At 38.1% G+C, this 16,898-nt stretch overlaps 5 protein-coding genes and 2 non-coding genes across 7 annotated transcripts; 2 read left to right on the top strand and 5 right to left on the bottom strand.

Annotated features, from left to right (window-relative positions):
* Nucleotides 1–273: 273 nt before the first annotated feature.
* Nucleotides 274–353, top strand: AK88_04773. The gene has a single exon. It is a non-coding gene; the product is annotated as a tRNA-Leu (tRNA).
* A 1,065-nt stretch (nt 354–1,418) lies between these two features.
* Nucleotides 1,419–1,500, bottom strand: AK88_04772. The gene has a single exon. It is a non-coding gene; the product is annotated as a tRNA-Ser (tRNA).
* Nucleotides 1,501–1,963: 463 nt separating this feature from the next.
* On the top strand, nt 1,964–2,908 carry AK88_04771 (uncharacterized protein; the record flags this gene model as incomplete). The annotated part of the gene is made up of 1 exon (XM_012482379.1): nt 1,964–2,908. One exon carries the CDS (start codon nt 1,964–1,966, stop codon nt 2,906–2,908), a length of 945 nt encoding a protein of 314 aa, XP_012337802.1.
* A 443-nt stretch (nt 2,909–3,351) lies between these two features.
* Nucleotides 3,352–3,869, bottom strand: AK88_04770 (uncharacterized protein; the record flags this gene model as incomplete). Its single annotated transcript, XM_012482378.1, has 2 exons — nt 3,352–3,533; nt 3,716–3,869. The coding sequence occupies 2 exons, from the start codon at nt 3,867–3,869 to the stop codon at nt 3,352–3,354; spliced, it is 336 nt and encodes a 111-aa protein (XP_012337801.1).
* Nucleotides 3,870–4,739: 870 nt separating this feature from the next.
* On the bottom strand, nt 4,740–9,137 carry AK88_04769 (uncharacterized protein; the record flags this gene model as incomplete). Its single annotated transcript, XM_012482377.1, has 1 exon — nt 4,740–9,137. One exon carries the CDS (start codon nt 9,135–9,137, stop codon nt 4,740–4,742), a length of 4,398 nt encoding a protein of 1,465 aa, XP_012337800.1.
* Nucleotides 9,138–10,686: 1,549 nt separating this feature from the next.
* On the bottom strand, nt 10,687–14,676 carry AK88_04768 (CAMK protein kinase; the record flags this gene model as incomplete). The annotated part of the gene is made up of 5 exons (XM_012482376.1): nt 10,687–10,818; nt 11,112–11,213; nt 11,370–12,464; nt 13,929–13,972; nt 14,133–14,676. The coding sequence occupies 5 exons, from the start codon at nt 14,674–14,676 to the stop codon at nt 10,687–10,689; spliced, it is 1,917 nt and encodes a 638-aa protein (XP_012337799.1).
* An 856-nt stretch (nt 14,677–15,532) lies between these two features.
* AK88_04767 (uncharacterized protein) lies at nt 15,533–16,161 on the bottom strand (the record flags this gene model as incomplete). Its single annotated transcript, XM_012482375.1, has 3 exons — nt 15,533–15,588; nt 15,819–15,913; nt 16,142–16,161. The coding sequence occupies 3 exons, from the start codon at nt 16,159–16,161 to the stop codon at nt 15,533–15,535; spliced, it is 171 nt and encodes a 56-aa protein (XP_012337798.1).
* Nucleotides 16,162–16,898: the final 737 nt, after the last annotated feature.

Here is a 16,898-nt window from a genome sequence, read left to right as displayed (position 1 = left end):
TTATGATGAAACGGACTTTGCGCAAGTACATATCCCTTTTACTCGCCCTTATAGATGTACGTGTAAAACTATTTGCGCTAAAAAAAAAAATGCGATATTGTGGCGAATGTCATAAAAATATGAGAATTAAATCAAACAGTGTTTCGTAAAAATGTAATTATGTAAAATATCTTTTCAAAACATGGGAAAAAATATAAATGTGACATTTAAAATTTTTGTTTTTTTTTTTTTTTTAATGTATGTATAGCCATTTGTATCGCATATGTTATTATTGACAGAATGGCCGAGTGGTCTAAGGCGCAACGTTAAGGCCGTTGTCCGAAAGGGCGTGGGTTCGAACCCCACTTCTGTCATGTTGTATAATTTTTTCGTGTTTTCTTTTTATATGGGGGAAATTTATACTAAGTGAATAAAGTACGCCTTTTCGTATACAAAACATATATATTTCGTAGCCACTTTTATACTATGTACTTTTTCTTATCATTTTTTTTCTTTTAAGGCATACGTAGTGGAAATTCTTTGCGAACAAAATGCATTAGTTATTATGATATATGTTCCCTGCCTTCATAAAGAAATGATTTGTGAAAATTTCCTTTCCCACTCTTTTTGTACTGCTGTGTTACGTGACTTTTCTCTTATACAGCACAAGCATATACGTATAAAGAACAGGAATACTAATTATGAGGAATGTACCTGGGACAGGGCAGCAAAATCATTAAGGCGGCATGGGCATACCAGATCACACTGTTTTTTTCTTTACGGAGGACAAATGCTCCGGGAGCTCCTTTATTGCATATACGTCTAAACACACCTTGTTGTATGGGTACACGTGCAAGAGAATAGGCGTACGTAAGGTAAGCCCGGCCGTCCGCTCTTCCTTTGGCTAGGGGTAAGGTAGGCATGCTAATAGAGCTAAACCAGATTTCTCAGCAGGCACATTTTACATAAATGATATATGCGCCACACGTTAAGGAAGATGCGAAAATGCAACTCCTCAACTGCGTTTTCCCCCTTTTAAAAATGACAAGCAAATGGGCATTCATAAAAAAACAGTTTTCACCTTTCGAACAAATTATGTCTTTTCCCACTGAGGATATATGTCGGTTATGGTTCTGCTAAATAGTTGCTGCTCAGCAAAAAGGGAAGGTAGGTAAATGAATTCAGCTTCAATTTTAAATAGGTCTTAAGGTAATGCTTCTTTTGCTCTGCATATTTAAAAGGCCCATATTTTTGTGTATGCGACTGGGGCAGTATTATAAATTCAAGCAAAAACAATTACGAACATAACATAATGGAAAATGCAAATATATGCTTCTTACCTATTTGTTCTTTTTCTCAAATTGTAATTAAGAAAAATTTAATTATTATATGTGATATTTAAAATATTCTTTTTTTTTGTTTAAAAAAAAAAAAAAATTCGACAACGGCAGGAATCGAACCTGCGCGGGCAGAACCCATGGGATTAGCAGTCCCACCCCTTAACCACTCGGGCACGTTATCATATATATTAGAATTGGCAACACAAACCATAAATAATACACTAACCATACTTTATTATTTATGGGCGTGAAGTGTCGTTTTACATATTATTCATCGTTGCATATATGACCCATTTTTAAGTGCTTAACATATTTTTATAACCATTAAGTGACACCTTTGCGAAATGCTATTCTTTTCATAAAAAAAAAAAAAAAATTACGCTTAATTGTATGCTTAAATAGATATCCCTTAAAAGTGCCACATGTCCATTAAACATAAAATTTAAAAAAAAAAAAAAAATGACAGAGAAAAAAGAAATGTAAAATCAACAGCAAAAGAGTAAAGAGTAATGAAATGAAACAGTAATAGAATGATAAAGTGAAAACGCAAAAAAAAAAAAAAAATCACATGATTGATTCATCCATAAATGCACAAACAAGCAAACGCGCAAACAGGCAAACAGGCAAACACACACGAACCAAACATGTCTCTGATACGCCCGGAGAAAGCACAAAGCGAATGCAAAGGTTTCATGAAGGAGTGGCAAATAGAACAGTCGGTGGACGCGAACCATTTTGTGGACAATTTCCAAGTGTTCTTTTTCGATTGCGATGGAGTTCTATGGAGAGGAAATGAAGTGATAGAGGGAGCAGTGGAAGTTATAAACAAATTAATAAAAGCAAACAAGCAAGTTTATTTTATAACAAATAATTCTACAAAGTCGAGGGTAACACTGTTGGAGAAATTTCACAAATTAGGTTTCGAACTTATTAAAAAAGAAAATATTATTTGTACTTCCTATGCAATTGCTAAATATTTTGTGGACAAGGAAGAATACAGAAGTGGAAAAAAAAAAATTTATGTTATTGGAGAAAAAGGCATTTGTGAGGAACTCGATTTTTGTAATCTTCTTTGGTTGGGGAGCTACAACGATAATGACAAGAAAGTGGTAATAAAGGATGATCTAGAAATAACTGTTGATAAAAATATTGGAGCTGTGGTAGTTGCCATCGACTTTAACATTAATTATTACAAAATCCAGTACGCACATCTTTGCATCAATGAATTGGACGCTGAGTTTATTGTTTCGAATACAGACGCCACTGCTAACTTTACTTGCAAACAAAAATGGGCTGGGACAGGTTCTATCGTTGCTAGTGTTGAAGCTGTTTCGCTCAAGAAGCCAATCGTTCTTGGCAAGCCAAATTTATTCATGATCGAAAATGTCCTCAAAGATCTAAATGTTGATCCTGCCAAAGTTGTCATGGTAGGAGATAGACTCGACACGGACATAGCCTTCGCCAAAAATTGCAACATCAAGTCAGTTCTAGTTTCCACAGGCGTTACCGATGCAAATATTTATCTAAACCATAACCATTTAAATATTCACCCTGACTTTTTTATAAAATCAATCGCCGATTTTTTATAAGTTAATTGTGTGACCATTTTCGCGCAGAATGTCTGTGTACCATTTTTTAGTATATGTGCACCCTCGACATAATTTTGATGTGCCATTCGATGGCCCCTTTTTTCGTTACAATACAAAAATTTCCCCCATTTTTTTTTTTTTTTTTTTTTTTTTGGAAAATGTTTTAATGATGGTTTGTACACACACCAGGGGCACATATGCACAGTGTTCCTGGTGAGTTACTCCCCATGAATATTTATACACCTCGGTTAGATGCACGACGCGTTAGTACCTGGCCCAGTTTGCATGAATGGAATGGGAAAAGCCTTTCGATAGATTCCTCCACTGTTTTACGTATTGACAAGGGACCAGCACAACGAAATTGTGATTACTCCTGGGGTGTGGCGATTCTCCCTTGTCTTCCCTTCCTGCCCGTCTGTCCTTCTCCTTTATGTTTGTCCCTTCTATTTCGCCGTTACTTCCCCTCCTTCCAAGCATCCATTCAAATCCTTGATTTTAGCACCTCCCCGGTCGCTGCTAAGCAATTTATTTAAGGTATCATTTAGTTCTTCGAACTTCTTGGTTAGTCTTTGATTTTCCTGTCGGAGGAATAAATTCTCCCTCTTCAGGTCTTCCAGCGGCACGTCTGCGCGAGGTGGGTGGTTGACGTGGCATGTCTCCAATGCGCAATGAGCAGCACACATGAGTAAATTGGTGCTGCCTCCATCGGTGCCACGGATGGATCGTGCCCATTTAAGCGAATGGGAAAAAGTAAGGTGTTCATATATACGTAGACAGCTGTGCAGCTATTCATGCGCATGACCATACCCGCGTCCACGTCCTGCAAATGGTCGGATATAAATTTTATTGCGTCCTTTGGCTTTTCCTTCTCTTCGAATAGTTCCAGGAGGGCGCGGCTTAAGTGATCTATTACGCCATGCTCCTCCAAGTACGAGATAAATTCTTTTTCTTGCTCACTCATGTTTGCACTGCTTTGAGATTATGGTCGGTAGGAATGCCCTTTTCTTATTTACAAAATTGTAATAGGGTTAGAAAAAGAAAAAAAATGAAAAAAGTAGAGTTATACGTTTTGCATTAACCGCATTTCAAAGAATTAAAAATTTCGATGCCTCTTTTTTTCTTTTTGAATCGATGCTAGAAAATGCGCTTAATTTTTAGACAGGGTTAAATAATTACAGGCAAACAAAAAAAAAAAAAAAAAAAAAAACATTTTAGACAAGTTTTTTTTTCTTTCTTTCAAAGGGTATAAAATTGTAGAATGTACATATGGTACAATATGGAAACAAATGGGTACAAAATATAGGTAACAAAATGGGAACAAAATTACAAAGGAAACATTTTAAGCGTGCATCATCTACTACGTAACTGCTGTGAATAAATTTGTTCACTCTTTAAGAAAATCCTGCAATTTGCATACATTACGGTGATTACTTATTGCCAGTGGGGAGGAGAAAATAAAAAGGCGACATATACAGTCAATGTTATGCCTTTTTAATCCTCAATACAAGTCATATCTTTAGTCATTGCTATGCTTATCTAGTTATAGCATTCATTTTGTGGAAACTGTGGCCATGTCTCGCTAAACATTTCTTCCTTTTGTCTCCCCAGTACTATTAAAGAAAAAGTATATGTATGTCTCCTCTGAGGAGACGCATTATGGGCACTTTATCTACGTCATAGGAAATGCAATGCGAAGGGGCTACAAATAGTTTGCGGTGTTAACAATGCTTGATTGGCACCTCCGTTTTTATATTCTCCCATTTTTTGATTTGTCCTACTTGAGCGATTTGGCAAAAACGTAGTACATTCCTGTACGCTTGACTTTTTGGTCCTACTTTCCCTGCGCGCCCCCCTCCACTGGCTGCCAGCAAGAGCCTAAAAGCTCATCCTTCTGTTGATCCTCCTTGGCCCTTTTGTCCTGGTTCGGTCGGTTAAACGTTTTAATCCTGGAGGATCTTCTCCTCACAACATTTGACAAAATGGTAAGAATTCTGTTCATATTTTTCTCTGTCATTCTGATCGTCTTTTTGTTCATATAGAACGAAGCTGTGACATTTCCAATGACTACACTATTTAACTTTAGCGATTTAATAATTAAATTAAAATTTTGTTCTATTGTATTTCCTTTAAGGAAATGAAAGGTCACCAAGATCCACTCCTCAATTGGGTATTCCGTGATTATGTTAACATTGATCGTTTCGAGTAGTAAAAAGGCTTCCACAAAATCAATCGTTTTAATTTTGTAAATATTTATTAATTTTAAAATATATTTTAATAAATCATCAAAGTTTTCCTTGTCTTTTTTTTTTTGTATATGTTCAATTATGAAGTTTACTAATCCTGAAGCACATCTGTACTCATCAATCTCTTTATATTTTTCATTCGTCCTTTTTAAATTTTCTTTTTCCTTTAATATGTTTTTATCTCTGAATATTTTTAACTCCATGGTCTTCGTTTTGGACATTTTTTTGTTTTTTTTCTCCATCACTTTGTTATTGTCACTTACACTGTTTTGCTTGTTCTTACTACTCTCCCTTTGTAGCTCTTCCTGCACATTTTGGGTATCTACATGCATATCACTGTCAATGCTTTTTTTTTTTTTTTTATATTGTTCGCTCTTCATTCTGGCGCTTCTCCTTACCGTTTGGTTCCCACTGCGAACGTCTTTTTCCTTCTTAATAAGAACCTTTCTGTCACTTTTTTCGCGTTTCACTTGTATGTTTCCATTTTCCATTCGATCTCTACTTGTCGCGGCGTCTTCCTCCGTTGGTTTTTCCTCTTGGTGGGTCTGTTCGTTCTGTGCGCTCTTCTCGTGTGTATTCCTTGCTCTAGAGGAACTCTTACTGTTCGTTATTTCCCCTTGCGCGAGACCCACACCGTTATCCCTTCCGTTTTGTCCTTTTTTATTTCCAACCACTCTTGTGCGACAGGAGTCATAACGCATGTTATCATTTGAATCCTTTTTTTTGCTCTTTCTGATTTGGCTCACATACCCATGAGAATGCATCCCCTCGTGGTTGTACTTATCTGTCACGTGATTCATTTCTCTATCCGATTTATCTGACCTGCTATAATTATATTCCTTCTTCGAGTTTTGCAAATAGGCATGTATTATTTGGTTAATATCTTGGCTGCTCTTGTACTCACTTGGTTCCTTTTGTCTTAATTTCCCTTCGTTCACATTTGTCAATTGTGGTGTGTTAGACTGATTATCCATTTCTTCTTTGGAGTTGTTTCCTCTCCTTTTGGTACCTTTTTTTCTGCGTCTTCTGCCACTGGCTAGTTCATCGTTGCTCAGGGGGATAGGGATCGCCGTTTCTTCCCTTCGGTTGAGGCGCGCCTTTTGTTTGTCATTGCCGCATCGTTCGCCCAAATTAATGCTGCCGCTGAGGAGGCTGCTTACATTTCCGCTTCGAACGCCGCTTGCATTGCCACTTCTGCGGCCACCCCTGCAACTGCTCTCCACTCCATCGTAATCAGCGTTGTCATCTGTTAAGGGGTAAATATCATCGCTGAATTCACACTTGGTTACCATTTTCGGCCCCCCCTGTTGAAGCCCCTTGCTCATAATGAATGGACGCGCCTTGTACGAAGTGTGCTGTGAGAAGCTCTCACTAATATCACGCATCTTAGTGTTCTTCTCAAACTTAATTGGGTGGAAAAAGGATTCATTCTTGCCACTTATCTTTTCTGTGCAATGCGGGAACCAACTGTTGCTGTTGCATTTGTTAGCGGAGCAGACATGCTCATCTGGTAAACTCTTTTTTAAGTATACATTATTTTCTTTATCATTTCTCTGTTTTGTATAATTGCTATCAGAAGGGCAGTTATTATTTTTACACATATGTGTTCCTTCTTTACATGGTAGACATTCTGTGATGCCCAGGTGATGATCGCGTGGGAGTTGGTAGTAATATTTTTTTTTTGGATTTTCCAATTTTTCTTCATCTAAGGGGGAACAATGTGCACAATTGTTAGCATCGCTTTTCGTTTTGTTGGTGTGCGTGCAACTGTTTGTGGGTACCTTCGTGGCCATTTCAACTGCATCGATCATGCTGCTCTTCATGCTCTGCCCCCTGGTGTAATACATTGTTTCCTTTGTGTGGTCCTCTCCACCGTTGTTGTGATTGCTACTGCGTTTGCCATGGATGTCATTACTGCTATCATTGTTACCGTTGTCGTTGTTCCTATTGCCCTGTGACATTTTCCCCTCCCGGTCTTTCGTTCTCCGTTTGCATGCAAAATTTTGCGCACTTATGAAGCGACCCAAACGGGGGGAACTTCGTTTGGGGGGCGTCTCTTCACCTTCACATGCACTAACATTTTCGCCTTGGTTATAAGCTAATCCATATGAGGCTACACTTTTTGTCCTGTCTCCACATATCAAATTTGTGGACATATGATTTGACAAGTGAGGATTCCGGGGGTTGAACCCCTTCCCTGCATCATAATGCCCCACATTGCGAACCCTACGGGAAGTTTCTCCATTATTGTTGCTAAGAATATGCTTGTCGTAAGTCGCCTTGTCGTTATCGTATGACAGAGTACCTGGTTCTTCTACTCTACAATTTTCAATAATACTTTTAATTTCCTTCTCATTATTGAAGTGTGACATATCATGAAATGGTTCCCTACTCCTATAAAGAGTATCATTCATAGAAACATCGTTGTACTTGTACTTGTTATATTCTGATGAAGCTGAATATGTTTTGTCCTTGTGGATCACTGGGACTACGCGCCTGTTCCCTTCTACACTTGGCTGTTCCCTACCATTGGGTACATTCTTATCCCAATTGTGCACAACATTTTTTTCACATTTTACAAATGACCTATTCGTGCTTTCTTCGTTATGAGGACAGTTTATACATTTCGAGGGAGTATAATTGTTCACATGTTCGTAGTGCCTGCATTTGCTTTTTTCTTCTTCGTCTTCAAAAACTTCACAACCGTTCATTTTGCGCTGTGTAAAATGGTTGTGTGGTTCGGGGCAATTTCTTCTCCTGGTTGAGCACGTGTCGGGGCAATATTTATTCATGCCCTTGTGCGCACTTCCGCTGGCTCCACTGTGGACCGGATAGCTCCGAATCAACGTCTCCGACTTGACTCTGAAAACATCATCGTTGGGGTAGTACACCATTTGTCTGTCTAAAACACTCCTACTATAGGCATGCTGGTCTTCCCTTTCTGCGGCCACCTGAACGGCGTCTTCCTCTCTAAGGCCACATATGGCATTATTTTTTGCTTCAACCCTATTGACAGTAATACTCATATTGTTCTTGCTACTTAGCATATTTTTTTCCCCCGCTTGCATTATTTTCAAAATTCTTTTGTTATCCTCTTCCCCATAACCATTAGACGATATGTGCGAATCTATACAGTGTGGATTAAAGTTGTTCCTACACTGATTGGATATTGGCAGCTGCTGCTTCTGTTCTTCTCCTCTTGTTATCTGGCCTCTGTTTGGGGGCACAACCATGTTTATCATATTGTTTGAGTCACTCTTGAAAATCTCTTTACGTTCATTGCTCCAATTGGGGTGTCTGTCACTTCCTCCTGCTTCGGCATTATGGAAATTTTCACACTTTTCATTTTTTTCTATTATACGGCCATCGTAAGGTACAGAATTATTCCTAGGGATTATACCTACCACAGGGAGGTCCTTATATTGGTTTGCATTTCTCATGTTTAGGGGTACTCCTTCACAGTTGTTTCTACATGATCTTTCTTCTTCACCATTGCCTTTATCCATTTCACCGTTTTTCTCATTGGATACACCCAATTCCATCTTACTCTCTCTTCTGTGGCAATAATTCTCTTGGATCGACTTCTGCCTTGGGATGGTACCTGTCCTATCGCCTTTTGCACTTCCATTTCGCTTGCAATAATTATCATTGTGGCTCATTCCGCTGCCATTACCACATCTTAGATGAGTCCTCTCTGCTTTTGTATTTCTTGCCCCATCCTCTACTCCCTGCTCTATGTGAGTCGCCGCATCTTCATGGACACTTTTACTTCCCGCCTCTTTCTCGACCTTACTTTTTTTGAAGACAGTTGTTGCGCTCTCAACGTAGGTGTCTCCGTGTACCTTCGATATTGTTCTTTTATTCCTATTTCGTTCATTTTTATTGTTACAGCAGTATGCATATATTAAGCAGCACAATCCACACGTCAGTGACGCTAATATGCCTTGCACCGTGAACAAGAACACGGTCGTGTTGTTGTGAGACATTTTTTAAACGATGGGAGGGAGAACGGCGGGGTGGGGATTATGGCAATATGATGGGCCCACACGTTCAAATGCTGCTAAATGGGGAAACGGATTATCTGATACAAAAAAAACAGTTGGAAGAGTGCCCAAGACAAAAAATTAACAAGTAGCAAAACACACCTGCGTATGCTTGTGCCACTCTTACAATTTCATGCCCCGAAAAAAAAATATAGGCCTCACGTTTCTCGAGGCACATGAAAACATTTTAAATAAAATTTTTTGATACAAAAATTATTCAGTATTAAAAAGTTATGCCTTAAATACGGAGGTGGGAACAATCACCCGTCTACAACGGAACTTATGATTCCAAACAATTCGTAATGTGCGGAAAAAAAAAAATATTTCAAATTAAGTATTAGGACGAAAAAAAATACAACACAAATGTGACTAACAATACAACACAAATATAATATAACTGTTGAGAATAATTTTAAAAATTTCCATCACATTTGTGCGTTTTCATTTTGCGCGATTTCCGGTGTTATGTTTTTTGTTCCGTAGACCATCACCATTTTGCGCTTATGAGGGGCACTAATATTGCTACAAAAAAAAAAAAAAAAAAAAAAAAAAAAACGTTTTAATTTTTCCCCCTTGCAATGTAGAACACTGCATAACCTTTTACCTGGTATTTTTTTCACGTGTTATATTTTTCAAGTGGAAATTTCTTCACGAGAGATTTTCCAGTTAAATGTCTTGCCCCACATGTGAGAGCCGCTCCATGGGAAGTGTACATTAATGTGACCCCTCTTGTACCAATGCAGGAAAATAGGTAAGTCGCCACACGCGTGTTAAATATAGGTTATGAGGAAGGGGTGTACATATTCATAATTACATATGTGCGCGCCTCATTCAGGTTGTGCTTGTCCCCTCCTCCATTTAAGGATGTTCAGGGGGGAAAAAATAAAGAAAGCACAAAAGGGGTGCACACAACAGTCACAAAGGAATGCCCACAAAAGAACAATCTTGAGGACAAGCCCTAGGGGAGAGCGTGACTTAACCGCAACCGCATTGGACAATTGGCTGCGCCTGTTCGAGTGAGACATCCGCCATTCATACCGAATACCTCCCCTTGATGCTACATTTTTGCACGTTACACAAATGTTATATTGCTATATTTAAAAAGTGACGAGTTGGAAAAAAAATGCGGAAAAAAAAAAATTAAAAAATCATGAATTATCTACATGTACATTTAATCATCTGCGTACACGTCAACACTTCCCTGTCTGCTGCGTCCACACAGGGCACTTTACTTTTCACGTTTGTTCCATACGTACAACAAGTGTTGGCGATTCGTGTGGCAACAAAAAAAAGGCGTGTGTGTCATCGAGCCATCTTCTAGTTCGTGTTCACGTGCTGATAAAGTAGCTGTTTATCCTGCGAAAAATGGGGGTGCAGAGACATGTGGCCCGTGTGCGTCGACATAGGTATGCAGCTCCGTGTGCGCACCCTCTACATGTTCTTGCTTAGGTACACACAAATGCACAAATGGGCTAAGGCAACATGCGCTGCGTTACCAGGGATGCTCCATCGCCTCAATCACATTCAGCCGTTTCGACGGGTTAATCTGCAGGAGGGACTGAATAAAGTTCTTTGCCTCTGAGGATATATTAAACCAGTATCGTTCGTGGAACGTTACCTCTTCCTGTAAAAAAAATGGAAACGTGTTGACATGTATGCAATGTGGATTTCGTGTGCTCAACCGTCTATGGTTTGAACGCAAAATGCAAAATTTAGTCATACGTGTTTTTCAGTTTGACTCGGATGATATCAAGACGGAAATTGTTGCGAAGAATTTAATACTGGCTGCAGGTAGCCATTTCTAACCCCGCATGGACGAGGAGCTAATCATGCATTACAACATTTTAGGCAAAAAAGAGTAACCCGTCTTGTATAATCCCCCTTTTTTTTTTTTTTTTTTTTTTTTTTACACCCTACCTCAAACCTAGAACAGGGGTAAAAGGGTCTATAACCTCCTAAAAGGATGTAGGTGATTATGCCCAGTGCCCACATGTCAATTTTGTTGTTAAAGTTGGACTCCTGCGAGGGGGGGAAAAGCGATGTGCAAGTGACGCTGTATGTGTGGAGGTAACCTCTTATGGGGGGCAAGTCGGACAGGTAAATATTCATTGTACAAAAAATTTAAAAGTTCAGTGCGCGCCCCCACATTCGCAGTGCTCTTGTGTCTGCTCTAACTTGGAACAACTCAGGGGCGATGAACCCGTAGCTGCCCCGAATCCCGCGATAGGGGTAGAACTCATCAAAGGCACATCTGACGGACAATCCAAAGTCGCCAATTTTTACAATACTCTTAAACGTCTTTTCATTCGGATGCTTGGCGATATTTTCCTTAATCGAGCTGAGCAATTTCTTAATATTCAATTTTTTCCCCTTGACATTGTTATGTGACAATTCCAGATCTGATAGGACATCCGACTCAAAAAGGAAAGACTCTTCCAAATTGAAGAGAAGTAAATTATTTGGCTTTATATCGCAATGTATGATTCCATTAATGTGAAGATAATAAAGAGCAAACAAAATTTGACTGACAATTATTTTCACTTCCGTTTCGTCTAATATTTTAAAACCTACATAGGAGTATAAATCTCCTATGGAAGAATATTCCAAAAGCACCCAAATGTCGTTTTCATGTTCTGCACTTAATATCATTTGTAAAATGTTACAATGCTTCAATTTTTTGTGTATTTCTATTTCTTCTCTTAATTCTTCTATGTCTCTGAGGTTGTAGTACAATTCTTTGTGTTTTACTTTTAAAACTAAATGCAGGGTTTTATGTTCGTTCGCTTCTTTTCCCTTGTCTATAGCATGATTGTCGTACTGCCATAACTGTTCCTTCCCATGTTGTTCTTCTTTTTCCATGTACGCCTGCTCATACAATGCCCTTTCCTTATATGCCCTTTCGGAACACGGGCCTATGCTGATCGTTCTGTCCGTCTCCGAGCTGCTATTTTCCGTGTCTGTCTCATTTGATTCATCAATGTATATGTTCGAACTTAAAATGTCATTATTTATATACTTAACATAATTTTTCAAAACAAGCTTCTTTTTGCACTCAATTATCCATTCACACAAACACACGGTGCTGGAAAGTCCCCTCAGTAAGACCTTAATTATTTTAAAGTTCCCCAACTCGATTATTTTAAAGTCCTTTATATGTTCGAACGAGTTTTGCCTGTTCACAGCCGTCACATCGCTCTTGTTATTTCCATTTTTTATGTTCGTACTTATATCAGAAATGAATGAGAATGGCGTTCTTTTCACAGGCATGCTCTACAAATGGTGTGTGCCAATGGTTATACAAAAAAAATAAAAAAAAAAAAATGGGCAACCGCAGTGCACAAGAGAAGAAAAACTAGGCAAGCTAAACGGGACAATCAAATAAAGTAATCAAACTATAACAACAAAGGTGGCACATTTATACCCAAATTTCACACACACAGAACCATGTGCTCCAGTGAATATAAATTTTCACGGACAAATGGGCATAATTTTTCTTTTATGAAAAATATGTGCACAGATGTTTCACCTCTTGGTGTATGCTGTGGGGTATGGAAAAATATATACACAATAAGCGGAGACAGTTTTAGTGCCTAGGAACATATCCTTACAATGTTGTTGTCACGAAAACATGTTTTGTGCACCTCATCAAACCACGCCTGTGGTACGACTGCTCTACCGTTACTTCGTCTCAGGCGGTTAACAAAAAAAAAAAAAAAAATAGCTTATTTATGTGCCTTTTTGTGTTCCCAATTTCAACTAGCGTATACATTACACACAATCAAAATGGGCACTATTGTATACACCACAAAATGGAAGAAAAAAAAAAAAAAAACAACGGAGCTTAACCGAACATGCCAAAGTGTTATTTCACAAGGGAGGAAACGTTATCTAACATGAAATATATGGAAACAGAAAAAAATCCCAAAAAACATGCTAAAAGGAAACCTTTGACTTCAATTTTGTCCCCATTCGTGACCCTTACCCCCCTTAAAAATTATTTATTTTATTTCTGCAAAATTGCACACGTAAAGAATAAAAGGGGCAAGTGCACAAATGGTAATGACACCAAAAATTCTACACTGATTTATTTGCTATACACCATACTTTGGGTTCTAAAATCGTTTTCACCAGAAAGCATTTTCCTTTAAATCCCATTCCGGGCATAAATACAACTTGGAAAATGTGGAAACAATGGAAAAAAAAAAAAAAAAAGCCTAACCAGAGAAGTGACACAAAAGAAAAAAATGACAACATGAAAGTAGTTGAGCTTAAATAATTCTCAGGGACACAATGCAAATATAACAAACTAGGGGAAGAAATTGCCAAAGGGGGGGTGCAAATAAGAAGGAAAAAAAAGAACAAAAACTAGCTTTCATCATAGGGAGAAAAAAGATCTTCCGACTCTTCTGCTGTGAGCGACGTTGTATGATGTTCTACATCTCCGCGATTTATCTAAAGAGACCCCCCCCCCAAAAAAAAAAAAAAATGTTTAAAAAACAGTTTTGATATATATATAAGGTTATAAAATGGTTTAAAAGAGCAACCCCACGAGGTAACTCTACCACGCGGATGTGTGCATGGACATACGCAGTTGTATTCACGTCTTCCCAACAGAAAATGCTATGCGTAAGAACAGCGCGAAAGTAGACATATTTCCACTTTCGCATTCTTATCTGCCTTGTACAGAAACATGTTGCTCTGGTTGTATGCAGACGCTCATATTTATGTGCTTACCGCGCTGGGCTCTTCACCTAGGTCGTCCATTATCGTACGATTTTCTGCGACAAAACGAGGGAAGGAAAAAAAAAAAAAAAAGGAAAAATTGAGAAAGTATAACGCATAGAGAGCTACAAATGGAGACAATTTTTTTCATTTGTCCAAATTGCCGCTTTGCAAAAGATGTCGATTTTAACAAAATCATTTCCCAGTATGACATACTTGCGTTCAGTGGCTTATTCGTATAATTCGCGGAGGCCTTTTTCCGAATGGGATAATAATTAAGCACATTGGACGGATAAAAAATACGAATAAATTCAATTAACTTTTTAAAAACTATTTTGTAATCATCTTGATTCAAATTTGAAACAATGCTCGATCGTGCACATTTTTTTTTACAAAAAAATTCATAGTCCAGGATAGAATTTGCTGCACGGTTTGAATTCATTAAACTACAACAAATTTCACAAGGTTCTTCAGAGCAGTTTTTAGCGTCTTCTTGATTTTTTTTAAAATTGGAAGAACATTTTTTTTCAAATTCTTTCAGCTTTGTAAACGAACAAGAGCATTCATTATGCGTGTTATTATTTTCTTTACTAACTACACACGCCATAGTGTCGCCCATTTGGATCACTTTTGATATTTCGCTGGTCGAATTAATTTTTGAGCTCAAGTAGGACAAAAAGGAAGAAACTACATTTTTACTCTCCGCACTGATGAAGTTCAAAAGTGCGAAGCTTAGCACAAATAGGGTTCGTTTATACATTTTAGACAAGGAACACGAATGGGGCATGTTAAGCCAATATTTTAGCTTTTGTGTCACAAAATTTACGTGCCTGTGCTTTTTTAATGCCGCTTTGTGTGTGTGCTTACGCAGTGGGAGTACATTGAGTCACCTTTCAGTTTTTCTTAAAATAGCCAACGAGAAAGAACAAGTCGAGCTAGTGGATTATTCTTTAAAAATATTTTGCCCACTGGGTGTTCATTAGATGTCAACGTGTGGCAGCTGTTTGTGACATTCACAGTTGGGCTTCTATTGTCCTATTTTCCCATTTGGCCATTTCCCCCTTTTGCCTTTTTCTTTCACCACGCAATAATTAAACGCCTCTTAAAAGTTGTGTACATACAACGGAAAAAAAAAAAACAAGTATATCTAAGCAAATTTCCATGCACAATAAAAAGTATTCCCTTTTGTGGAACAATCAACGTGCCTGCCACATAAATTGGCAAGAATTAATCAAAAAAAAAAAGAACAATTTTGCAATTACGAAATGTATTGTTCTTATGAAGAAGCAAAAGTTGGTGTTCTACAATATTTAGATTTTCTCCTGCGGTGCACCAAACTTGGTTATTATCTTAACCATTTTTCTGTAAAAAAATCCTTGCTTCACAATTTTGGTAAATTTTTTTTTTTTTTTTTTTTTTTATGGTATATCATGAAAATATTGCGAACGTCTTAGAGGACACTTCCAGACTATGTATACAAATTAAGTAGAACAAAAATTACTTTTTTTTTGTTTAAAAGATACGTTAACAATTTTTAGGAGCATTCTCCCATTTTTGTCTTCTGCGTCCAGGACGTGCATACTATTTGTTCCGCTTTGTTATCCTTTCCCTTCCTTTCATTCCTTACTATTTCCCAAGCTTTTGAAGGCCTTCTGAAATTCTTCATGTAGCTCTGTTCCAAAGGAAGGAAAGACATAATTCGTGTGTAAAGGCATCTATCCGCATGTACATAAAAGCAAATGGGCGTAACATACACACTGTAGTTTCAGTGGCTCAACAGCGGATTCGCATTAAAAATGGGGAATATGGAAATGGAATTTTCCCCCAATGGTTAACTAAAAATAGGAGCAAATTCTTATTGCACTCATTTTGATGGCACAAAATTGTATCAATTCATTTTACCTTGACTGATTGGTTTTCCATCCTTGTATATTGTTTCCCGTAGATGCATCTTACTCCTTTCCAAGGCTATGTCAGAGTATGGGTCTTTCAAACACCTTAGGGGGGCACAGGGTGGTGTAAAGAAACAAAAAGGAAATGGGTAATGTGCGCGCACATATGTCTGCACATGTTGTAGTATGTGCGCAGGGGGTTGCTCTACATGTTTATTATGTTTGGCGCATTTAACTCATGTAAAAAGAAGTGTGACATGCATCACACTATAGGTGGCATGAAGCAAATGTATATTTCCTTGGCTGCATGTTTTTTTTTTTTCTTCCACGTACTTCCTCAAAATGTCCGCCATTTCAGAGGCGTATCTTGTGTAAGAAACATTCGCCGCTTTCCACATCTCTAGATAAGATAATATAGTAGTACCCACGAGGTACACCCGTTTTATGTTTTCCTATGTACAAACGTATGTACGTAGGTAAGAATATTTTTAAGCTTGTTCACCTTGCCGGGTAGCTGTTTTTTTTATATGTACAACAGCGGTGCTCCCCAGGTGATGTGAACGAGAGGGTGTACATTTATTTAACCAGAATGTAGCAAAACATCATAATGGTAAGTTACTCAAATTATGAATTGTAGCTTGCGTGTTAGCGAAAAAGTGCCATGCTTGCTCGACATTTTCATGCTTACATGTATAAAAATGTTACCCTTAAAAAAAAAAAAAAAAAATTGATCATGGGTATCCGTGAAAGCCTCTCCGGGTTGAAAAGGAACACCTATGCACCAAAAAAAAAAAAAAAAAATTAGCGTTTTCGCTAACGCTACTGTTAATGCCTTAACATTACACCTAGAAGCGTTACATCATGTAGATTGTCCCACGACAGCGGCGACTTCCCATTTAAGTATACACAATAGCACAGTTACATTGATCAGCTTGGTCAAGATATGAGTTGCCCACAAAAAGCGAACTCCTTCATTGTTAGGTCAGGGCAAAGGGCTAGCTCTTCCGAGAGATGTAACTAGCTTCAGATGGATGTGCCAAGGTAACAATCCCAGCAAACAAGTACATACAGGTTGAATGCCCGCACATCA

This window comes from Plasmodium fragile, assembly GCF_000956335.1.
Source record: "Plasmodium fragile strain nilgiri unplaced genomic scaffold supercont1.75, whole genome shotgun sequence".
Lineage (NCBI taxonomy): Eukaryota > Apicomplexa > Aconoidasida > Haemosporida > Plasmodiidae > Plasmodium > Plasmodium fragile.
The sequence above is the reverse complement of the archived record's forward strand: the minus strand, read 5'-3'. Positions and strand labels throughout refer to the sequence as shown.